Source organism: Sminthopsis crassicaudata, chromosome 2 (genome assembly GCF_048593235.1).
Source record: "Sminthopsis crassicaudata isolate SCR6 chromosome 2, ASM4859323v1, whole genome shotgun sequence".
Taxonomy (NCBI): Eukaryota; Metazoa; Chordata; class Mammalia; order Dasyuromorphia; family Dasyuridae; genus Sminthopsis; species Sminthopsis crassicaudata.
Genome location: NC_133618.1, coordinates 2,972,519 through 2,996,599, shown reverse-complemented (window position 1 = coordinate 2,996,599; position 24,081 = coordinate 2,972,519). Strand labels below are relative to the sequence as shown.

The 24,081-nt window shown below is 61.9% G+C and overlaps 1 protein-coding gene across 1 annotated transcript; it reads right to left on the bottom strand.

Annotated features, from left to right (window-relative positions):
* Nucleotides 1–6,130: 6,130 nt before the first annotated feature.
* SDC1 (syndecan 1) lies at nucleotides 6,131–23,805 on the bottom strand. The gene is made up of 7 exons (XM_074297281.1): nucleotides 23,717–23,805; nucleotides 21,862–22,036; nucleotides 21,088–21,465; nucleotides 10,112–10,193; nucleotides 8,974–9,383; nucleotides 8,081–8,213; nucleotides 6,131–7,531 (listed from the first exon to the last, which is right to left on the bottom strand). Exons 1-7 carry the CDS (start codon nucleotides 23,803–23,805, stop codon nucleotides 7,365–7,367), a joined length of 1,434 nt encoding a protein of 477 aa, XP_074153382.1. The 3' UTR covers nucleotides 6,131–7,364.
* Between the last annotated feature and the right edge of the window lie 276 nt (nucleotides 23,806–24,081).

Here is a 24,081-nt window from a genome sequence, read left to right as displayed (position 1 = left end):
CAAGGTGCATCCAGGAAGTTTATTGCATTTAGGTAAACTGAATACAGTGCTAAGATGAGATGCACAAGTCTTCAATGTCCACAAGGACAAGGTGATTGACACACATATTGTCAGATCTAACTTGGTGTTTGGGAGGCTCTGAAGGAGCGTGTGGGAGAGGAGAAGCATTCGAGTGAAGGTCCGCAGAGCCATTGGGCCGACCTCACTGTTGTACACCTGTGAAACCTGGATAGTCGGCAGCGCCATGCCAGGAAACTGACTCGCTCCATTTGAATTGTCTTAGGAAGATTCTAAAGGTCATCAGCAGGAGAAGGGACCTGACACTGGGCTCCTTTCTCAAGCTAAACTTCCCAGCATTCCAACTCTAATACGGAGAGCACAACTCCAGGGGCCTGGCCACGTTGTTCAAATAACAAATGTACGCTTGCCTAAAAGATTATTTTATGGAGAACTTACACAGGGCAAGCCCTCACAAGGTGTAGAAAAGGCAACCCAAGAACACTTTTAAAGTCTCTCTTAAGAACTTTAGAATTGGGGGGCAGCTAGGTGGTGCAGTGGATAGAGCACCAGCTTTGAATTCAAGAGGATCCGAGTTCAAATCTGGTCTCAGACACTTAACACTTCCTAGCTGTGTGACCCTGGGCAAGTCACTTCACCCCAGCCTCAGAGGGGGGGAAAATAAATAAAATTAAAAAAAAAAACTTTAGAATTGACTGTATGACATGGGAGACACTGGCACCAGATCGCCCAGCGGTGTGCCCTCATCAGAGAAGGTGCTGTGCCCTGTGAGTGAAGCAGAATTGAATTATCTCTGAAGAAACATGACATGAGCAAATTGTTGTTGTAGTGTCCAACCTGTGGCAGAGCATCCCAAGCTCTCATTGGTCTGATCAGCGCAGTCCGACACACTGCAACTCAACTCCAACATGGTGATGTCGTGCTGATCCTCTGTGACAAAGGACAACAACCAACCATGGATCCATCGATTGATTGATAGAAGGTGGGGGCAAGAAAGCTGTCTTCTTGGATTTGAAGGGCTCTCAAGGGGCATAAGGACTAGCCTAGCTCAGCTTGGCCCCCGAGGACAGAACCAGCAGCCTTAGGGGGCACAATGCAAAGACATGGATGGGAGGTGAGAAGCTTCCTAACAATGGCTGCTCTCCAAAACTGTTCCTTCTTCTCTCCCAACAATTATTGTCTCCTCTCCCTTGGCAAGGGGAGTCCCAGGACTGCCTTGAGGGGTATAGGGTGTTTCTCTTCCACAGTCATGAACTCAAGCCCCCATATCTGCCATTGCCCTGAACCATTTCTATCCGTTTGCTTTTGCTAAGGGAATTTTACTTAGAAGATGTAGCAGGAACAAATGCTCCCTGCCCATCCCTCAGGGGCACAGCCGGCTCAGCTCTGCACAAGGTTTGCAGAACTGTGTCCCACCAAGCACCAAGTTCCCACCAGATGTGTCTCTGTGACTGTCTCACTGCTGACAGGCAGGGTCCCCAAAGCCCCTTCTGCTTCTCAGGGCAGTGATACTGGCCTGTCTCTGACTCCTGGACTCCTGACCTCTCCAGCTCACAAGGTCAGTGCCATCAGATTAAATCTTCTTCTCCTAAGAAAGAACAGCCAGGGAAGCAAAGGACAAGGCTCGTTTTCCCAGGCATGAGTCCCCTTTCTTCAGAGAGAAGAGGGTCCAAGGCCTCCCTCGGGGTAATGTCTTTCCCCAAGAACAGAGCCCTTCCAAGAGAAGGAGAAGGTCTGAGAGAACCCCAGCTCCAGCTCTGCGCTCAACGGAAGAGGCTTCTCCTGACACCGCCGTGAGCCAAGGGGAGCAGTTGCAGAACGTGTACAGTGCTCTCCACAGAAGGCATTTCCACTGTGTCATCCCAACTTTCCCAGTAGACTCCCCTGCCTCTTCACCATGGTACTTTTCTACATAAAGATAAGATCATTTTTATTTTATGCTAAATTAGTACCTTTGACATAGAGAACATATGAAGGAAAAGCCAGTGATTAATTGTATACAACAAATCTGACTGGCTAAAATGCCTCATTTCCAGACTGTCAATCAAAGGATTACCCAAAGGCTCAAAGATTTTATAAATTTTATTAATAATCTGTATTATTACAGATGTACCAGTGCCCCACCAGGAGTCACCTTAGCAGCCAACCCCCTTTCCCAGCTCCACTTCTTAGAGCACCTCCTTCTGAGGTGGTTGAAATCCTTCTATCCTCTAAATCTTTCCTCTTCCATGAAGCCTTCCTTGAATCCCCCAACTACCAGGACACTCAGTGTTTCCTACACATGCCGTCTTATCAACAAATAGGTTGTGACTGCCCAATAGAATGGGAGCTTCTTGAGAGGGCTGAGCCATGTCTTTTTCATGTTGGTATACCCAAGGGGATGTTCAGAGTGGCCCTTCCTGCTTCTGGCCAACCATGAGGGCCAGCTCGGAGCTTTGGGGGGGAGGAAGCTGCCCCTTCTGACTCCCGAGGCCTTGTCTCTTCCCACTCAGGGTCCAGGAAAGGGAGAGATGGCTTCGTCGTCTCCAGAGAATCCACACAACGCTTAGGCACGTGTCCATTCCACACCATTCACATTTGTCTCACTGGGGGCTGAGCCAAGAGTCTGTCACGTAATAGATGCTTAATCCACAACTCCAGAATTAATCTGTCTTGGTGAATTCTGACTGGGGAAGAGCCAGGAAGCCTGACAAACCAGCTTTAATGAATGGATCAGGGTCATTCAAATTAGCTCATTATTATGGGAACAAAAACTGGGCTATTAAGATCAGTCAACCTTGCTGAACACAAATATTTTCAGCTGGAAACAAGCCATTCATCCAGTCCCTGGGTACTGCCTGATAAAGTGTAGTGAGGAGAGGAAAGGCAGGGGAGACAAAGCTGAGCTTCGAGTCAGGAGGATTCGAATCCTGGCCTTGTCCCTGGAATGGACTGGCTGGGAGACAGTGACCTGAGTGAGCCCCTCCATCAATCTCTTTAATTATGTATCTACTATGTGCTAGACAGAGTTCCAGCAGCACCTCTGGCACAACTGTACCGTATGGCCAGGAGCCCAAGCCACTTCTCCTCTTGATCAATACCTTGGGGAATTTTAGTTATGGAATTGACTGCTATATTGGAAGGAGTTTCCTCACCACATGGAATACCCTGCACAGGAAAAAAAAAAAAAAAATCACAGGTCTGGCTTTTGAAAAAGGATGAAAGAAAAAGAGGGAAGAAAAAAAAAGGTTGGAATAGAGTCAGGGATGAGGGAAGAGGAAGGAAAGAAGGAAGGAAGGAAGGAAGGAAGGAAGGAAGGAAGGAAGGAAGGAAGGAAGGAAGGAAGGAAGGAAGGAAGGAAGGAAGGAAGGAAGGAAGGAAGGAAAGAGAAAGGAAGGAAGGACGGAAGGAGGAAGGAAGGAAGGAAGGAAGGAAAGAAGGAAAGAGAAAGGAAGGAAGGATGGAAGAAGGAAGGAAGAAGAAAGGAAGGAAGGAAGGAAAGAGAAAGGAAGGAAGGACGGAAGAAAGGAAGAAGGAAGGAAGAAGAAAGGAAGGAAAGAGAAAGGAAGGAAGGAAGAAAGAAAGGAAGGAAGGAAAGAAGGAAAGAAGGAAGGAAAGGAGGGAGGAGGAAAAGTCAAAGAGAGGCTCAGACCTCCTACACACGCTCCAACAAAGATTTAGAAAGGGTACCAAATTGAACAATGATCAAGAAATCCAAAGGGGAACTAGAAATCGACTGCTTTCCTACCAGGACTTCCCGAGGAGCCTGCAGGCATTGGGAGGAGGATCCGGTCCCAAGCTTAGCAACATGCTTCCATATGCCTGCTCTGTGGATGAGTCTAATGTAAACTTCTGCATCCCCAGGGTGTCCTGTCTTGTGCTGCAGAATGGGCAGCTGTGAGAAAAGACAGCCCGGAATGATGGGGGGAGTAACGAGACTTTTCTTGCTGTGCTATTTCATTCAGTCCTTGGCTTTGAACTGATAAGACTTGGACTGACTAGTAGAAGTAACCCCGCGAGTGGGGCTTGTAAGCTATGGCTCTGAATGCATCGCTCTCACGAACGTGGGGTAGGTATTCTGGGACACTCGCTGGGCAAGTGGGGAAGGGGAGGGGCCCCCACCCGGGCAGCCCAGAATTATAATGTCAGGGAAAGCCTCAGGAAGGGACTCTCTAAGGAAGAGAATGTCCGAAGGCTCAAAGGGGGAATGGCAGCCCCTAGTTCCATTTTCTTTGTCTTCCCCCTTTTGTTGGGTTTCTTCTTTCACAGCATTATTACCATGGAAGTACGTGAGTGCACAGCCATGACTTGTATGAAATTGCTTACCACCACAGGGAGGGGGGAGAGAAAGGAGGAAGGGAGAGAATTTAGAGCTTAAAAATCTTATAAAGACAGAATGTTAAAAATTGTTTTTCCATGTGATTGGAGACAATCAAATATTATTTCAAAAAGAAAAAATAGAATGTCAGAGCTGGGAAGGACCTGTCAAGCTCATTGCACTCATCGGTAAGGGAAGGAAATGGAGATCCATAGGAAGGAGGCTTTGCTCTAGTCCCACAATGAATTAGTGACAGAAGCGGCTCCTGATCCTGGGACAGCTCCCAAGTGAGACTGATCCTCCCGCCTCCAGGGCGGCCCCGAGGCCCCTCCCCAAGGCTCCCAATGAAAGTCCAGGGCCCAGTGCCAGGCTGTGTTCCATTGCCCCCAGGGAGCCGCCGTAGGCTGCTCGGGGCTCCAGGATCCATTAAGGGCCCCCTCTGTCTTCCCGCATGTTGTTCTCACCCCATGCCAGGTAAAGTGTGAGGCTAGCAAAAGGGAGGTCCCTGGGCACACTTTATGGAGGGAACAGGCGAGATTAGGATCTCCTTGGCTAGGATCTGCTTTTGTCCCGGGTTTCATCAGTCTGTGGACAGGTGACTCCTGAAAGGCCGCTCCGGAGAGTTCACTGGGGGTTCAGTGATTTCTCTGGGGTCTCGGGGGCCTCAAGGTTACCCTCTGCCCCCCAAGGTCACACCCTGGCATCACGAGCTCCCCAGAGGGGAGGGGGGGGTGGTCCATGGCTGAGGGGGCTCAGCCACGAAGCTCTTCCCCAAAGCCAGGAGACTACCCTTCTTGCCAGGCCGTTTGATTAAATGTCTTTGCTAAGAGCTAATTAAACCACTGGCTAATTGATAACAGAAACACACCAGTGGGGGCTCATGAGTGAAAATGTTAGAAGGATCGCCCCACGGAGTCTGCCCGCAGTGGGCGCCCCCTGGGAACCCAAGCCAGCAGTGGGAGTGGGAGCTGGGGAAATCCCCCAGATTCACTTTGCTGAATTGTCTTTTTTCACCCCCTCGCTTTTTCATTCTTCATTCTGAGGGATGAGGGAGAGGAACATCGGATACTACGGAGTGCCGAGGGATAGGAGCCCCAGAGATGGCCGACAAAGGCGCATCAAACAAACGAGCGGGCACCTCAATCCCACGAGGAAACGGGAATGAACCAAGGCTGTTCACGGTGGAAGTTGGCAGAGGGCCGGGCTGTCCATGACCCCACGACCCCTGCCCACCCTCTCTCAGCTATTTCCCCTTCCTCATTCTGCCTTGGGGGCAGCCAATGGGGCTCAGCCAGTGGAGAGAGGGTCAGCCAGTGGGGAGTAGACAATTGGGGAGCAAAGAGTGAAGGGCAACGAGGGGCTCAGCCAATAGGGGGCAATCAGTGGGGGGCTCGGCCAGTGAAGGGCTCAGCTAGTGGAGAGGGGATCAGCCAGTGGGGAGCAGACAGTTGGGGGGCAGTGAGGGGCAGCCGATAGTGTAGGGGACCCTGTGGCAGGAGCTGGGTGGGGTGGCCGGGGCAGAAGCGGGGGCAGCGGGGGCTGCCGGTGCTCGGGGAGAAGCGGAGAAGCAGCAGCGGCAGAACCTGCCCGGGGGCTGCGGCCCGGCGGGGGACTTCAGGGTCGGAGCAGGGAGCCAGCTCCGCGCCCCGCCCCCTGCAGGCGCTTCCGGACCGCGGCTCCTCCGCCAGTCTGCCCAACGAGGGCCCCAGGCCCCCCCTCCCGTCGGCTCTCCGCATCACCCCCTCCCCCACTAGAAGAGGATTCTGGGAGGGAAGCGAGGCCGACGCAGAGAGAGTCAGAGGCGGGAGCTCCTGCTCCTTTATATTAAAAGTTTATTACATAATGAAAATCTACTGTACACGGAAAAGCCCCTCGGATGCGGGACCAGCGCTGGGGGGAGGGGCTTCCCGCCCCCCCGGCCCGGCCTTGGGGCCAGACGTCGGCCGGGGCTGCTGCCCGAGAGCTGCGCAGTCCCAAAGGAGGCCGTGGAGGCCCTGCGCGGCCCGACCCCCCGTGCGGGGGACCGGGCGAGCTCAGGGGGCCGGCACAGGCCCCGGGCCCCAGGGCGGAGCGCCGGAAGGCGGCCGAGCTCGGCCCCGGGCAGCGCGGCGCTCCCTGGGAACAAATACCAGATCATTCCTACCCTGTTGTTAAGCGAGGGACAAAGAGCACAAACAGAAGCTGGGCTTGGACTTCAAATTTTGGTATCTCGGGGGGAGGGGGGACAAGCATTGTCTCCCCCCACTCCAAGGCCCTGGGGCTCGGGGACCTCAGACCGGGCTCGGTGGGGGCCAAGTTAACTTATGTCCAAAGTGCCGCGGCCCGGAGGTGAGGGGCGGCCGGGCCGCCAGGGATGTGCAAAAGAGTCGGTGGGGGCGGGGGCGTGCCCACGGCACAAAGTGAACGCAGTCATTGCCCGGACTGGCGGGGGCTCCCAGAAGCCCCGGGGCCCAGTCATTCGCGGGGGGGGGGGGCGCCAACTCACGGAGGCGGAGGGGGGGGTCACTGCTGGCCGAGCTTTGGCCAGCTGAGGCCCCTCGGAGAGGGCTGTGCGGAGGGGCCCTCGGAAGGAGGAGGGGCTTCAAGGAGGGGAGGGAGGATTCAGGGGGTGGGGAGGGAAGACTCAGGCGGAGGGGAGGGAGGACTCAAGGGGTGGGGAGGGAGGACTCAGGGGGTGGGGAGGGAAGACTCAGGAGGAGGGGAGGGAGGACTCAAGGGGTGGGGAGGGAGGACTCAGGGGGTGGGGAGGGAGGGCTCAGGGGGGGGGCCGACTGGCAAGGCCATAGTCAGAAGAACCAGGGGTAAAGTCTCGTTCTTTTTGAAAGGTCACAGGTAAGTCTCCCCCCTCCCGCCCCCCACCCACCCCACCCTAAGTTGGCCGCCAGAGCCCCGCCCTAAGCGCAGAGAGCTGACGAGCTCCGGGCCAGAGTGGAGCAGGCCCGAGCCGGAGCCGGGGGCGGAGCCGGGCGTGGGGGGAGACCCGGGGTCTTCGGGCCAGGGCGAGGCTCGGGGCGGGGCGGTGGCCGGCACTCTCCGGCCGGGTCGCCCCTCAGGCGTAGAACTCCTCCTGGCGCTGGGGCTTCTGGTAGGCGCCGTTGGCCTGCTTGGGCTCCTCCAGGGAATAGCTGCCTTCGTCCTTCTTCCTCATCCGGTAGAGCATGAAGCCGACCAGGGCCGCGGCGAAGATCAGGCCCACCAGGCCGCCCGCGATGACCCCTGAGGGCAGAAAGGGGGGCACACGCACCACGCACGCACACGGATACAAGCACGCGGACATACAAGTGCACGCACGCACACACACACACACACACACACACACACACACAATTGGTTCTTTGAGAACAAGAAAGCAGGGCCCAGAGCCTGGCCATCTGGCCGAAGTCTCCAGGTTTACTCCGGGGCCGCTGCCCGTCCCCAACCGCAATTGGCTCCCCCTGCTGTCTGTCAAACGGGCTCCCGTCCTGCCTGCGGCCTCCCCGCGCCATCCCCGCTGCCCCCGCGGGAGTGTCTCCCCCCAAACAGGAGGGAGATAGGGGACAAGCCCACTTGGAGCCTCCACTCGCTCTCTCCGGGAGTCGGACGAATCAGGGCCAAGGGCAGGCGCCCCAGGCCGCAAAGCCGGCGCCGGGAAGCCCACGAGCTGCCCACGTGCTGCCCAGCGGGGGAGGCTTCCCTCTGCTCCCCTCAGACTTGGGGCTGGGCCTCCCCAGGGAGCCCCGCCCCCTCCGGCACACAGTAGGCCCTTAGGGAAAGAGCGAGCCCCACCTCCTAAGACCTCCTTGCGGTCCAGGATGCCCTGGGAGGCTCCCGTGGCGCCCTTGGCGAGGACATCTTCCTTCTTCCTCTCCAGGGAGGACGTGGGGTTATCTCCGGATGGGGCGAAGGTGAAGTCTCCGCTCTGGGAGAGGAGCCACAAAACGGGGGTCAGCTCTCGCAGGAGCCACCAGGGGCGCTGTCTCACCGCCCCCCACGATTGGGAGGCCCTCCCCTCCCTGCCCCCTACCTCATCACCGCCCTCCGAGAGGGCGCAGCCCCGAGGCTCATTTAAGGGGGGGGGGGCAGCCTTCTTCCAGTCCCGCTGCCAAGCTTTCGCGCAGGCTGTGCTTCCCTCCCGAGCCCCTCATCTCTCCACCCACTCCGCAGGACCCTTCCCTTCCCCTTCCTTGGGAGGGTGCTGCCGGAGACACAGAGCGCGAAGGCCCTGAAGGCCCTGCCAGTCTGAGGCTCTGCCTCCCCCCCCACTTCCTGCTTTTCCCCAGGTGTGACCCCGCCTCCTGGGAGGCCGGAAGGGCCCTCAGAGCTGGGGACAACTTAGCCAGGAGCCTCCGCTCGCGGCCATTCCCGTGGGGATGAGTTCTGCCCATTCAGAAGCTCCCACTGGCATCTGCCCGATTATTGGGGCAGGAGGGGGCCATGAGCCTGGGGAGACGCGGTGAGAGGGAGGAGACTTCCCCAAGAGGGGGCTACCATCCCCCACCCTCCTAAGGCAGAGCAAGGAAAGGGGAGGGGGGTGGGGAAGCTGGGTCCCACGGAGGTCCTGGGCAATCACTGCCCTCGGGGCGAGGAAGTGCTGGGGGCCTTCCCTTGGGAACTGTGGCCCTCTGCTGCCATCTTGTACCCCCCCTCGTGCCCGCCAGCGCCCGGATGAGAATACTTGCCCCGCTTCCTGAGCTCTCCTCCCCTGGATGCTGGCTGGGGCTTCCCTCGGGCTGGCCGCTCTCGGGGGCGCTGGGCAGGAGGCCTTCGTCTCCAGAGCTTGGGAACTCGGGGGAAGGCGCCATGGGGAGCCCCAGAGCGGGATCCAGGGCCCCGGGGGCTCCCACCGTCAAAGGCCAGTGGGTGGTGGGGGGAAACGTGGGAGATGAGGGGAGGGTCTCCTCCTGGCTGGGGGCCGGCCGGGGCTCGGGCAGCCCTCCAGGCAAGAGCAGGGATTCCACCGAGGAGGCTTCTGGGGCTGCTCCCCCCGGGCTGCTGGGCGGGGGCTGGGCAGGAGCGCTGCTCAAGGTGCTGGTGAGCACGGGAGTCTTGCTGGGCAGGAGGCTCAGGCCGAAGGTCCTAGAGGAGGCCCCTGCAAAGCAAGAGCCGGGAAGCGCGTGAGGGGCCGGGAAAGTCACCCAGCTTCTGTCCCCGTGCAAGGGGCAGAGAATGGCCGCCCTGGTAAGGGACACACCGGCAAGGGGGTAATACAGGCCAGGGCGTCCTGCTAGAACTTTGGCGGAAAGGGCTTCAAAAAAGGGAGCCCCCCCATCCGGGCACTTCCTCCCCTTCCCAAGCTCAGGGATTTTCTCCTCTGTATGGGGGGGGGGGGGAGAGGGAAAACCTCCTCAAGGTAACCCCCCTCCCCGCCAGCCCCGGGGCTCGGTTTTAGGAGCAATGAGAGTCATTATCCTTGCTAATGGCTGCCTGCAGCTCCAGAAGGGATAACAAGCACAGGAGAAAGTGGCGGCCCCTGGGGGGAAGCGCCGACCCAGCCCCGCCCCCCTCTGCTCCTTCCCAACTGCCCCAGAGACCCTCCAGGGACTCGCACTTGGGCCACAGAGCATAAAGCCTGCCCCCCCCAGCCCCTCCCCGCTGCCCCCCTGCCCCACGTCTGGTCCCAAGGAGCTGCACTCTGGCCTTCGCTTCTAGGGGTCCTCCTGGCAGGGAGGCTAGCCTCTTCCCCAGGCTGAGCCCTGAAGCCCCTCAGAGGGCCCTTCTAAGCTCGAATGCCGCAGTAAGGTGGGGGAGCCCAGGGCCCCCAGGAGGGGGAGGGGAGAAGAGAAGCATCCCCCCAAGTACTGGGGCTGAGCCACTCACCGGCCCCGGAGCCGGAGAAGCCATCGTCGTCATCGCCGGAGCCGTCCAGGTCCTCGGGAGGGAGGCCCGTCGCCAGGATCTGCTGGAGAAGTACCAAGGAGGGCCGTCACTTCTCCCGGGCCCCCACAGGCTGCTCCCACAAAGCACACGGATGCGCCCGTAATCCCCGGATGGACATGCGCCCTGTAACCCCTGGATGAACATGTGCCCCGTGACCCCCGGATGGACATGTGCCCCGTGACCCCCGGATGGACATGCGCCCCATAAAAATTCACTCTCACAGGGAAGAGATGAGCAGCCTCAGGAAAAGGGGCCTCCTCCCATTGTGGAGTCCCCATCAGCCCCCTGAAGTGCCTCGGTCTCCTCCTCTGGGCCCCGAGAGGCCTCCCGTCCTGCTGGGACCCCCCAAGCCCCCAGAGGAGAGGCCTCTGTGCAGTAACCCCCCAGGGAGCTCCAAGCCAAGTTCTTTGCCAAGGACACCCCAATCAAAGATGGGAAAAGAGCCCCTCATCAGCTGGGCAGGAGAAACTTAACCCCCCTCCAGCCAGGGCCAGGGGTCACAAGCCCAGGAGGTGATCTCAGCCCTCAGTTTCTCCCAGGGAGGAGCCTGTTCCCAGCTAAGGGGGAAAGCTCCCTGCCCCCGAGGTGCTAGAGCCCGAGGCCCCGCCTTCTCCCTCAGCCAGCCCAGACCCCTCACTGCAGCTGGGGCCCCCAAGCTTTCTGCTCATTCTAGAGAGGAGGCAGACCGAGTGGCAGAGCGGGCACTTGAACCAGGCCCCCATGACCCAGCCCCTGAGCCATGGCCAGCCACCCCCACCCCCCCACCCCCGGCCTGCCAGAGGCAGAAAGCGGGATCTGGGAGAGCCACCTGGCAGCCCCACTCTCAGAACCCAGGCTATTTCGAGGTCACTTTGCATAACCACCTGAACCTGCCTGGGGGCCCTTCCTGCTTCTGGGGGGAGAAGCCCGACTTGGTGCCCCCCCCCCCAAGGCCTTGGCCAGGAAAAGCCGAGGCGGGGACCGCACAGAGCGGTATGGCCAAATAAGCCTCCAGTGCCCGGCTCTGCCCATCAGCCCTGGGCACCTGCTGAGCCCCTCCCCCTCGAGGAGCCCATCACATCCCCGGGGCCCTGGGTCCCCTGGCAGCCCAGCCTCCTCCGGAGGGCACTGAGGGCAGTGACGGGTCCAGGATCGCCCGGAGCCCCGATGGCCAAGTCCACTCTCACCCGGGGTCAGGCAGCTTCTCGGCTCTCCATGTGTCCCTCTGGACCCAGGCGGAGGGCGGGGCAGGACCCCCTCCCCCAGCCCACCTCAGGCCCCACGAGCCACGGAGCGGGCAGTGCCACAGAGCGGGTGGTGCCACAGAGGGAATCGGAGAAGTGGCCTCTTGACAGTTGCGTGACTGCCCGTTCTCAGCCTCAGTTTCCTTCTCAGTAAAATCAGGGAGGTGGGGTCAGGGGCCGCTCCTCGGCCCCCCCAGCAGGGGCTGACCCCTCTCAGGAAGGCTTCCTGGAGGAGGAGCCAGGCAGGGACAGATGGCATCAGGGGAGCCCCAACTCCTGGGGGTGGAAGTCATCTGAGAAACACATCTGGTGAGTCAGGCATTTGGGGGGCAGGGCCTGGCTGAGTGAGGTGCCCCGCGGAGAGGAAACGGGCTGGGCAAGAGTCTGTCGTAACCCTCTCCGTGCCAGGGAACTGACCCACATCGGAGCAGCAGCTACGCCAACACTGCCTGCCTGGAGGCTGAGCGGGCACACAGCTCCCTGGCAGCTAGGGGCTGAGTGGGCACAGAGTTCACTGGCAGCTAGACCGAGTGGGCACACAATTCCCTGGCAGCTGGGGACTGAGTGGGCATAGAATTCACTGGCAGCTAGACTGAGTGGGCACACAGCTCCCTGGCAGCTAGGGGCTCAGCGGGCACAGAGTTCACTGGCAGCTAGGGGCTGAGTGGGCACAAAGCTCCCTGGCAGCTAGGGGCTTAGTGGGCACAGAGTTCACTGGCAGCTAGGGGCTGAATAGGCACAGAGCTCACTGGCAGCTAGACCGAGTGGGCACACAATTCCCTGGCAGCTGGGGACTGAGTGGGCATAGAATTCACTGGCAGCTAGACTGAGTGGGCACACAGCTCCCTGGCAGCTAGGGGCTCAGCGGGCACAGAGTTCACTGGCAGCTAGGGGCTGAGTGGGCACAAAGCTCCCTGGCAGCTAGGGGCTTAGTGGGCACAGAGTTCACTGGCAGCTAGGGGCTGAATAGGCACAGAGCTCACTGGCAGCTAGACCGAGTGGGCACACAATTCCCTGGCAGCTGGGGACTGAGTGGGCATAGAGTTCACTGGCAGCTAGACTGAGTGGGCACAAAGCTCCCTGGCAGCTAGGGGCTGAGCAGGCACAGAGTTCACTGGCAGCTAGGGACTGAGTGGGTACACAACTCCCTGGCAGCTAGGGGCTCAGCGGGCACAGAGTTCACTAGCAGCTAGACTGAGCGGGCACACAGCTCCCTGGCATCTAGGGGCTGAGAGGACACAGAGTTCACTGGCAGCTAGGGACTGAGTGGGTACACAACTCCCTGGCAGATGCACCCTAGAACTTAGAGAAGCAGAGGCTGCAGGGAAGGACCCAAATCCTGGCAAGTCTGGGGCACAGCTCAAACCCAGGGGCAGGATTCACAGGGGGCTCAGAGAGGGAAGGGAGTTAGCCCTGGACTTCCTGGCAAGGCCGGCCTCTGGTCTCCCTGCCCAGTGTGCTCTGCTGCTGAGGACGGGCTCCACAAAATTCCCTCCCTGGAGTCTCCCTGGGCGCTGCCCAGGCCCGCTCTGAAAACCCAGGGGCTGCTGTGACAGGGCGCCGCTCAGTCACCTGGGAACTGCCTCCCAGGGCCGGGCCACAGCGGCCCCACCGCCCTCTCCCAGGCCTGCCCAGGCCCAGGGGGAGACCACTCCGAGAACTTGGGACTCGGCCCCTGTGGCTCCGTAGAAGGGCGGGTGCTTCCAGCTGGGCCCGGCCATCCCCCTTCCCCTCTCTGCCAGTGGCCGTCCTGGCAGACCCAGGCCTCGAGCAGCTCCCTCTCCTCCCACCGAGAATCCAAGGCAAGCTGGAGCGTGCCCGGGCAGGGCGCGGCTGCAGGAGAGAAGGGCAGGGCAGGGTGGGGGGGTGGCAGGAGACCCAGCCCGCGAGGAGGGGGCCCCCATCCCGAAGGAAGCGAGAGCCGGGACGTCCTTCCCGGGCAAAGAACAAGGACCGTGGTGGAGGGCGCGGGCACGGGCAGGAAGCGCGCCCTCTCCATTTGTTCCAGGAAGCGCCTCATGCGCTCTCCTAGTGATCATCTCTCTCAGACATGCATAGAGATGCACAGTCACACACTGTCCCACCCCCTGGCCTGCTAGGGCTCTTGGGAAGGAGGCGTCCCGGCCCTCCAGAGCTGGGGGAGATCCCCGGGGAGCCGCAGGGGGACCCCCGGAGCCAGAAAGTGAGCAGAAATGCGGCCTTTTAGGGAGCCCCTGATTCCCACCACAGGCCTGGGGAGGAGGGAGAGCCTCAGACAAGCCAGGACTCGTCCCCGAAACAGGCCACGGGCAGCCGGGCGCTGGGATAACGGGCAGGCGGAGACCAGTTCCTCCACTTGCCTTTCACCCGGGCGTGGGAGGGCAAGCTCACCCAGCCCAGATTCTTGCTCTCTCGCCCACGGGCCCAGGGCGTCCTGCCCGTCCTCCAGCCTCCCGAGTTCTGCAGCCTGTTTGGCAGAGGCCCCCAGCGGGCAGTGGGCAGCTTCGTGGAGACTCCTATTGGGTGGTAGTGGGCAGTTTCACAGAGGCCCCCACTGAGCAATGGCAGGCAGCTTCATTGGGCCATGGTGGCAGGCTTGGCGGAGGCCCTCACCAGGTGGAGGGCAGCTTTGTGGAGGCTCCTATCGGGTGGTGACCTCCACGGAGGCTTCCAGCTGCCCGCAGAGGCCAAGCCTCTCCTCCAGCGGAGCCTCTTGACCCCCAGCAGGGGCTGCCTCCTGGACATCACCCAGCGGGGCTCCCCCTGCCGAGGGCAGGGCACTGCTTTTGTCATTGTTCGGTGACTCCCATGACCTCATGAGTGTTTTCTTGGCAAAGACCCAGGAAGGGTCACCCTGGCTGGCACGGCCCTTCGAAGCGCCGAGGGCCGTCCTCGGACACCATGCCAAGGGATCTCCCTGCCCTGGCCAGGCTCACCTTCCAGAGGATCTGCTCCCGTCTCCCACCCACTCAGGGGCCTCCCAGCCTCTCTGCCCACCCTGGACGTATCTGGCCATTCAAGGAACCAAAATGGCACCAGCCAAGGGCAGGATCTGAATCTGGTCCTGCCAATGCAGGTTCCAGCACCACCGCCTTCGGCACCAAATGCCCTCTCTCTCGGCTGCCAGCCTGCACAGGGGCAGGAAGGAGCAGCAGCCCAGTTGGGCGGCAGGCACCGCAATGCTCTGGCCCATCTCACTGATTGCAGGATGTATGTCACATCACTGCACATCAATATGCAATACCCTTCATAGAAAAGATCGCGGCCCCTCAGAATGGGCATTTGTGGCACCAAAGGCAGCAGGCTAAGGGCACTCAGCCTCAGTTTCCCCATCTACAAAAAGGCGGCACTGGGGGGGTAGTCTGGGATTCTCAGATGGATCCCTAGTGCCCATTCTAGCAGGGGCCTGTTCCACTTGGTGCCCGCAAAGACGGAGATGAAAAGATCAGCTGCCACATGCCCTGGAACAAGGGCCCCCAGAGTCCTCAGCACAGATGCCACTCACTGCAGTGGCCCCCAGGAGACGGGCCAAGCCTCAGTTTCCTCCTGGAATTATGAATGGCCCCCTGTTCCCTGGACCCCCAGTCTGGGGCTCCATCCCCTCAAAGGGAATGAGGATTCAGGGGCAGACCTGGCCTCCGGGACCCAGACCCGCTGGACACTGGGCCGTCCACTAAAGCCACCAGGGACGCACCCCCAGAAACACAAACATGCGCACATGCACGTGTCCTTGCTGGGCCTCCCCTCTGGAAATCCCGCCCATCCTTCCCAGAGACTGGGGGGTTTATTTGGCGGGGACTTTGCCTATTGCCCCCCCCCCCCCGGTCCAATCAGTCCAGTTGAACTCGGGTGCCAACACCTGGGCCTCGGTGCTGCCCAGGCCACCCCAGAGGAGGGGGTCCTCTCCTCCCTCCTCCTTCCGGGCCAGGGGGCAGGGGTGGTGGAGGGGGCGCAGCTCTCTAAGTGCCTGGGGACCCGCATCCTGCCCCGTGGCCCCCCGCTGGCCGAGCCCCCTGGAGAATGGAGCCCCCGACTCCCAGGCAGCCCTGGAGGAGCCACCGAGGTGGGGCCCCTGCCCTGGGAGAGACCCTTCCTCAGGCACCACGGACACCTCCTTCCCCCAGTGAGATGTCAGGGTGACGTCAGCCCCCCCAATGCGGGTAAGACGTGCTCGGACTTGCCACCACATCCGCTCCGGGCACCGGCTCTATGCCGGGCAAGGGAAGCCTCCAAAGGGGGCTGGAGCAGCCAGTGCCCCCGCTTTACAGAGGAGGAAACCGAGACCCCAGAGGGGGAGGGGCTCCATTCTTCTCCAAATCTGGGAGAGGAGGGGCTCCCCCCAGCTCAGACCCCTCCAGCTCGGAGTCCCACAGTCTGGGTCAGTTCTAGCCACCAAGGCAGGAGAACAGTTCTAGAGTGACCCAGAACCTCAGGGTCTTCGAGTGGGACCAAATCATGCTGGGAGGGATGGAGACAGGCTCCTAGTGTTTGCCCAGTCGGGGCCCCCTCCCTGCCCCCACCTTGCTCAGCACTACCCACAGCCCCTTAACTCCCTCCTCCCAAACAGAAAGCTTCTTGGGGAGGGGCCGGGCGCCCCCCCTGCACCCCCCTGCCTCTTCCTCCGACTCCACCTCCCACTTGCCTCAGAGGGCAGCAACCCAGGTTCTGCCCAGAGCTGCACCCGGGAGGGAGCATCTCCCCCAGCCCAACCCCCTCCCCCCCCCCCCCCCCCCGCACCTAGGTGGGTCTCAACACCTAGAATTAGCCCTAGAGTCCCAGGGAGGCGGGGGGCGGGGGGGGGGGAAGAGCCTGGTGCCTGGGGCTAGTGAGGCAGGGAGGTGCCCCCCCTCCTGGGGCAAGGTTGGAGGGGGGCCGCAGGGGGCCAGGCCGGGGGGGGGGGGGGGAGAGGGAGCTGCTATTATTTGGCTGCATTTGAACGCAGCCCTCAGCCCCAAGGCCACCCAAGGCCTCCCCACTCTGCCCTCAGTCCCCCCTGCTCCTTTTCCCCTTCCATCATCCCGCTGCCCACAAGCCCCCAGGGGTTCCCTCAGGGGGATTCTAGCTCTGCCAGGAGCCCCCCCCCAGAACCGGGACCCCTCCAGCCTCCCCTGTCGCCCCAGCCACCTTCATGGCTCCCGGGAAGGGACATCTCCCAGCTCCCTCGGGAGCGCCCAGGAAGGGGTTCTTCAAACCCTGCGCCTCTTAATCAAACCTCCCCGGAGGCAGAGGCTGGCGGGTTCTGACTCCCACCGAGTGACCCTGGGCCAGTCACAGGATCCGAGAAGGACCTCGAAGAAGCACGCCCCATTGCCCAGATGAGGAAACCAAGGCCTTTGGTCAAGTACACGGGAGGCCCGGCAGGTAGGCCTTTGGTTCCGAAGCCCGAGGCCTCCGGGGCCCCTCCCCGATTTGGGTGTCTGCTTTTCACCCAGAAAATGGGGGAAATCGTAACATTCCTCCCCCCTTTGAAGAATGGCTGTAAAGGGCTTTGAAATCCCAACTATCGCCACGTTATCTGGAAAGAGCGAAGGCTCCAGGCCGGGGGCCCAGCTTTGGGCAAGAGCGGGCTCTCGGCTCTGGACGGCTGCCGCTGCAGGGGAAGGGGCCCGAGCCGGACAGCTTTGTGGGAGCCCCAGTCACCATCCCTCTGAGGGGCTCGCGCCCCCCGGCCTCCATCTTCCAGTTGGCCAAGCCACAAACCTTTATTAAACACTTCCTGTATGCCAGCCACGGTGCCACGGGCTAGAAGTCAACAGGTAGGAAGGGGCTGATGCTTTTGTAGTCTTGGGGGAGGGGATGACAGAGGAGAAGAATCCAGAGGTTGGAGGGAGAGGGGGGCGCCGCGCTGGGCTGCACAGCTCGGTCCAGGACACTGCCGGAAGCCCGCCCGGGACGCTGCCCAGCCGGCAGGGTCTCCCTCGCCCGGCCACCGCCAGCTTGGCGTCGCCCTGGGACTCCCCTGCCCAGCACCCTCTCTGGGGCTCTGGCCCTCCCCCATGGAAGCTCGAGCAGCCAGCTCCGGAGAAAAGCCCAGCCCTGACTGCCACGGGAACCCACACACCAGAGCCCCAGGTCTTCTGGCCCTCAGAGGGGCATCGAGCTTCTCCCAAGCTCTCCCAGCTGACGGGGAACAATCACGGCAGGGAGCGGGAAACCTTCCCCGCTGGGAGAGCGGAGGCTTTGCCGGTGAGTGGCTGAGAAGCCAGTCTGGCAGGTTTCCCCATGGCAGAGGGGACGAAGGCTGCCCTCCGGCCCAAGGGACCCCACTCCCTGGGGTGCCATCTCCCCCCCGCCCCCTGCCTCCCACAGCAGCTCAGGAATGGCATCCACCCTGGCCCTAGGACACATCCCCATGGTGCAAAGCTGCCCGTCATCCCTCTCCCCCAGACCCAGGCAAGGAGGAGAGCGAGCCAGGTCCAGCAGAGCAGGGCACAGCGGAGCCAGGCACAGTGTGAGCCGGGCACAGCAGAGCCTCCCCGCCTGTCCACAACTGTGGGCAAGCTTGGGGTAAAGCTCCCCTTTAGGTGCCCAGTGGAGATTTCTTAGGCCTCCCGGACTTGCCATCAGGAAGCCTCATCTGCCTAGGAAATGAGCCCTGATCTTCCGTGACCTCTGACCCCAGGGGTCTCCCGGGCCCCCATGTGAGCCAGGCCCCATCTCTGACAAAGCCAGCCCCCCTCCCCCAGGCCGCTCTTTCCGTTTTCCCTGCAGCCTCTCACTCGTTTTAGGCCCTTCCGCCTCTGGGTGCTGCTCCTGGGTGCAGGACCCAACAGAGCAGAGCTGGGCGGCGCTGGGCATTCTGGGGCTCCAACTCGGGGGCAAGCCCCCTGCTCCGCCAGTGGGACTCCTGATCGGCCCCAGTCAGCCCCCAACCAACTAGCCGGGACTGGGCAAGGCCGGCCGGGCTGACGAGGGGGGGCCTCGGGTGCCTCCGTGCTCCCCATCTCGAGCCTCCCGCCTCCCTCTGAGTCAGCGCTGGGCCCCCTCCCCCCTCCCCAGGTAACCAGCGGAGAAGGGCCAGCCCAACGTGGCTTCCCAGGAAAGCGGGAGCCCAAGCCAAGAGTGACATCAGCCCTGGGAGGCGGCGGCCCGGGAGCCAGCTCCTCCCCGAACCCCCTCCTTCCCCAGAGCCTCCCGACCACGCAGGGAAGTGTCTCTACTAGTCCCCGGAATTCAGGGGCTCCTCTTTAGGGCAAACGGCGGAGGGATCGCCGGGCGAGAGCGGAGGCAGGCCCAGAACGGGCCGGGCGGCCTCAAACCCGTCCCCGGGGACGGGCCATTTCAGACAAACCTGTTTGGCTCTCCTGGGGCTGGTTCCAGAAACCTCTCAGAGGCCCCCGGTCCCTGCCGGGGACAGAGCTGCGTTCCCCACATGTGGGGCGCGGGAGGTGGGCGGCGCCCTCTCTGTGCTGGCCGTGGGTACTCCCCTCCTGGGCCCCGCCGTCCCGACAACAGGGCTGCCCACGGTGGCAAAAGGAGGCAGACCAGATTCAAATCCTGCTCCAGACTCCGTGTGACCCTGAGCAAGTCACTTGCCCCCATTTGCCTCAGTTTCCTTATCTATCAAATGGCTCAGAGAAGAAAATGGCAAGTGTCTGCCCAGAAAAGCCCAAAAGGGGTCAGGAAGAGTGGGACCAGACTGAACCGCAGCTACTGAGAGCTGAGCGGCAGGACGAGCGACAGCCGGGTCTCCCCTTTCCCCCCAAACAATGCGCCCAGGCGAGAAGGACCATCGTGTCCAAGCCCCAGTCAGAGCAGGCCACAGCAAGGTTCGAATCCAGGTCCTCTGGCTCCTAACATTGCCGAGAGGCGGGCGCTGGAGGTGAGGCTGGACCCCGCTCCAAGAGATACGCGTGCCCACAGCCACCGAGCCCGAGACCCCGGGACATCACTGCCCCCTCAGACGACGTACGTGTCCATACAGACGGCACCTGCAGCTGGGGGAGCCACTCGCCACCGAGAGATCCAGGGGGCCCCCAGGTGCCCCCACCCAAGAAGACAGGGGTGCCCCCAGGTGCCCAGCTAGGCTGGCACATGGCCCCGAGGGAGCCCAGTTGGGAGAGGCCCAGAGGAGGCACCAGTCACGACCTGGGGGGGGGGCAGGGCCAGGCCGGCGGCCCCCGGCCAAAGTCCAAGGGCTGGAAGGGAAGCCAGCCACCTTCTCCCGGTGGCCACCATCAGATCTTTCTTGCTCCGGGCCCAGGCTAAGCCTCCGCTGCAGCTCCCCCCCCCAAACAGAGGTCAGAGGCCAGACAGGGCTGGGAGGGCCCTAGGGTCCCAGAGGAGTGGCCTTCGGTTGTGGGGGAGGCTGCTCCCCCACTGTCTCGCCCACCTCCCATCCCCTGCGCGCAGGGGTGCCCAAATGTCGCCTGCCCGCAGGGGTGCCCAAATGCCTCCTCCCATGGGGGGGGCCCAAGGAGGCCCCCAGCAGCCCCACTTCTCCTCCCTGCTTATTAGGCCAGCTGTGTTGGGGGGAGAGTCCCAGGGACCCCGCATTTGGACTCCCTCGCAGCCCAACAAAGTACGGCACCTCGGGCACCTCCTGACAGAAGCAGCCGCAGGGAGGCCCGCCCCCGGCTCCTGCTGCCCGCCCGGCCAGGCTCCCCTTCTGGGGGCGGGGACTTCCCGGGGGCCTCTCTGAACCTCAGTTTCCCCTGTGGGGAAGGGCCCCTTCCTTAACTCACTGAGCCTCGTTTCTCCCAGCTGGAGGAGAGGGCTCCCGCCGGGAGCTTCCCAGCGCCTTCTGGTTCTCATGCTAGAACCCGGCGGAAGTCTCCTCCGCCAGTGGAGGCTGGGAAGGTTCCCGATTTGCTCCGTGCCCAACGGGTCCACCTGGCGGCCATATTTGCAGGCCTGCTTGGGGACTGCCAGGGGCCCCTCCTGGCCCGGGCCTGATGGGCTGGGGGGGGGAGGGTGTTTTGCTTTTTGTTGTTAGAACAAAGCTGAGGAGCTCTGGGAGCAGAGAGCCGGGCGGGAGGGGGAGCCGGGAGCTCTGAAAGTCCGGAGGAGAATCGGGGGCTTTCTTCGAAGTGAAGCAGGGAGGGCCCAGGCTGGGGGGGCCATGGTGGCAGGCGCCCCCAGGGGGGCTGGGTCCCCGAGGGCTCAGCCGGCAGTCCCGCAGGCGCTCCTCACTCTCCCGGGGGAACGGGGAGGGCAGTTGGTCCTGCCCCAAAGGCCGGGCCTCCGGTGCATGGGAGGGGGCCCTGCGGCGCTGCCCCCCCCAGCCGCTCCTTTCCCTCTGCGGGACAAAGCGATGGCCTAGGGGCTGCCCCCGCCCCTGTCGGCCCCTCCCTCGGGGCCCCAAACGCCTCCCAGCCCCAGGGGGGAGTGGGGGCGGAGAGGCCGGGAGGGGTCCGAGCCGCCACCCGGGAAACTTCCTGCCGCAGGAAGCAAAGGGAAAGTCGGCCGGGACGGGACGGAGCGTGTGGGGGGCGGGGGCGGGGGGGGAGTTACTGGCGCGCAAGGAATCCGATCTGCTCCGGAGGAGGGCGAGCTCCGAGCCGGGTCTGGTTTGAATTAGGGCTGGCGCAGGGGGAGGGAGCGCGGGACGGGCGGGAGGCCCGGCGGCGGGGGGGCGCACACGTGCGGCCCCTCCAGTAACTGAAGGGGGGGCGGAGGCAAGCGGGGCCGCGGCCGGAAAAGCCCCCGCCGCCCGCAGCGGGGGCGAGAGAAAGGGGCCCCCACGTGTCCCGGGGCTCACGCGCACACACTCACCGAGCGAGCCGGCTGCCCGCACAGCGCCAGGGCGCACAGAGCCAGCAGCGCCGCCGCCGCGCCGGGCATGATGCTGGAGCCGCCGCCGGGCTCGACTCCGGGCTGGGGACTGAGCGGGGCCGCCGCTGGGCTCGGGGGTCGGGCCGCCGCCGCCGCTGCCGCCGCTGGGCTCGGGGGTCGGGCCGCCGCCGCCGCTGCCGCCGCTGGGCTCGGGGGTCGGGCCGCCGCCGCCGCTGCTGCCGCTGGGCGCCCGCGCCGGGGCCGGGGCTGGGGATCGTCTGCTCGGGCTTCGCGCCGCCGCTGCAGCCGGCGGGGGGGGCGGGGGCAGGCCGGGGGCTCGTCCGTGCGCGGGCGCTGCTGCCTCGCCTCCCGGAGCTCCTAATAAACCCGAGCCGGAGCCGCCGACTGCCCCGCGAGCTTCTGGCGCTGGGGCGGCCGCCCGGCCTACCTCCCTGCCCGCCGGGCCCCGCCCCCGCCCGGCCCCGCCCCGCAGCGGCCCCGCCCCCGCGGCTGGCCCGGGCCCTCCTCCCCCGCGCTTCCGAGGCGGGGCCGCTCACCTGGCCGCCATCCCTCCCGCCCCGCGCCGCGAGGCTGGGCTAGCTCCGGGGCAGCGAGCGAGAGGGGGCGGGCGGGGGCGCGGTGGGATCGGGGTCTGGACTCCCAGGAGCAGGCTGGCCGTCCCTCCCCCTCTAGTGCCCCCGCCCCACCCTACTGAGCACCCAGGCCCTCTGCCAGTCCGGGCTGGCCCTTGCCCCCCCCCCCCCCCGCGGGCACCCACTGGGCGCAGGATCCTCGGCCGCGGATCGCAGCTCGGCCGGACCGGCCACGGGCCTGCCAGAGCCCGTTCTGGCCTTTGCGCTCTCCGCCCCGAACGCAGGGGGACCCGGGCCCCCAAAGGGAGCCGGGCCCGAGGGCCCCAAAGCGGGTGGGAGCCCGGAGGCCCCCTGAGCTGACAGATGCCCACAAGGGAAAGGCCTTTGTCCACCTGGCCCAGTCGCTCAGAGCCCTCCCTCGGGCTCTTCCTCCCTCTTCTCCCCTTGCCCCCCAACTCTAGCGGGACCCCAGGTGCACCCGGACCGCGGCCTCGGGGCCCGGCTCCCCCCGCGGCACCATCGCCTCTGCCTTTTACGAAGCTGAAAAGCAAAGATAAAAAAGCGCTTTGGTGCAGGTGGTTCCCGAGGTCCAATCCCCCCCTTCCGGAGAACCCGAGGGGGAAAAGTCCTAAGCTCGGCCCCCGGGCAATCGACTGATAATCAAGTGTGGGGGCCGCGGGAGAACCCAGGGGCGGGTCCCGCCCAAGGTGCATCCGGACCGGGCAGGTGGGAAATGGGGAGCGAAAGCGAGCCCGGAGCCCCGAGCAGCAGAGACCGGGCGGGGGACGGGATTTCACCTGTCAGTTCCCATTCAGGAAGTGGCTGCTGGTGCCAGGGCTGGCGCCCCAAACTGGATCTGCTGGAGCTCACGGGCCGGGGCGGGGGGCGCGCCGTGCCAGCCACGCGGGGAGGAGATAGTGGAAAGTGGACCGGGGGAGGGAGGGGCATTGCTGCAGGCCAAGCAGCGGGAGGCGCAGGGGTTAGCGACCCGGACCAGAGACTATTTGACAGAGACTATTTTAGGCTCCTCTCAGGTCTAGAAAAAAAATCAGATTTATACCTACGTGACGAGAGAGAAAAGCTTCCTCCAACTTTATATTGAAGAAATTCAAAATAACAATAATTGAGTACTTTGTCTTTTGTGGTAAATCGGAGACTGGGGCCACTCGTCAAGTTCTTGTATCTGGCAATATAAAGATGTTAGGGGGCAGCTAGGGGGCAGCTAGGGGGCGCAGTGGATAGAGCACCAGCCTTGAAGTCAGGAGTTCCAGTGTGGCCTCAGACACTTAACACTTCCTAGCTGTGTGACCCTGGGCAAGTCACTTAATTCAAACTGCCCAGCAAAAATTTTAAAAATTAAATTAAAAAAAAAAAAAAAAAGATGTTAGGTAAAGGACGCCGGTTCCAAACAGAATAGAAACACTCCCTGCTTCCTCTGGGTTAAGTTGAGATGGCGTCTCCTTCTGCTCATCCAGGATGCATTGAGTTAGGGGTTGGGTTAGGGTTGAGTTAGAGTTAGGGATGAGCAATTACAGGGTTAGGATGGAGCTCCAGTTAGACCACCGAGCTGTAGGACATGGAGGGAGACCCCCGTAGGGGCGAGTCTTCCCACTTGGGACATGAGTCCTCCTTCTGAGGTTATTGAAGTCCAATAACTCGTAGCTCCATCTCTGGCTGGAAGGGATCTGTTGAGTCCGGCTGGCTGCCCCAGCGAACAACTGGAAACAAGAAGATGGAGGCTTCTCCCGCTCTTTGTCTGTGTCTTGCACAGCTTGTGTGACCAGGTGAGTCCAGAATTCTCCTTCATGTGGTTCTTGCCGCGGATGTAAGAGATCTCGAAGTTGCCACCTCCTGCAGGCCTCTCCAGTCAGCGTCTTCAGTGCTTTCCCTTATTGGACTCTCGGTGACTTTTAGAGTCCCACTCCACACCCGTCCTTTTCCGATCTTAAACCGATCAGTTGTTCCATGTTCAGTTCTAAGTTGCTTCTTGACCCACATCCGGGTTCCTCAGGACTCCCCTCTATTTGTGGACTTGCCACTTTTTGTTATGATCCACACCATCAATGAATGTAGAGCGGATGAAGCGGAAGCAGTCGCTTTTCTGGAACTCCCTTGCTTTTCCCATTATCCGGTCAATGTGGGCAATTTGGCCATTTGGTTTCTCGGCCTCTTTGATTTTTAAAAAACTGTTTGAATTATTATTATTATTATTTTTGGTCACACATATTCATTCATTAAATACACATTTTTTTTATTTTATTCATTTTTCCAAATTATCCCCCCTCCCTCTACTCCCTCCCCTTGATGACAAGCAATCCCATACATTTTACATGTGTTACAATATAACCTAGATACAATATATGTGTGTAAATCCCATTTTCTTTTTTTTTTATTATATATA

Excerpts from the sequence above, each read along its gene's own strand:
- SDC1 (XM_074297281.1), bottom strand. The coding sequence starts at position 23,805 with ATGGGAAAAGCAAGGGAGTTCCAGAAAAGCGACTGCTTCCGCTTCATC. Across the intron at positions 8,214-8,973 it reads AGGAGAGCTCAGGAAGCGGG|AGCGGAGACTTCACCTTCGC; the intron begins GCAAGTATTCTC and ends CTCCTCTCCCAG. Across the intron at positions 7,532-8,080 it reads CCGCAAGGAGGTCTTAGGAG|GGGTCATCGCGGGCGGCCTG; the intron begins GTGGGGCTCGCT and ends TTCTGCCCTCAG.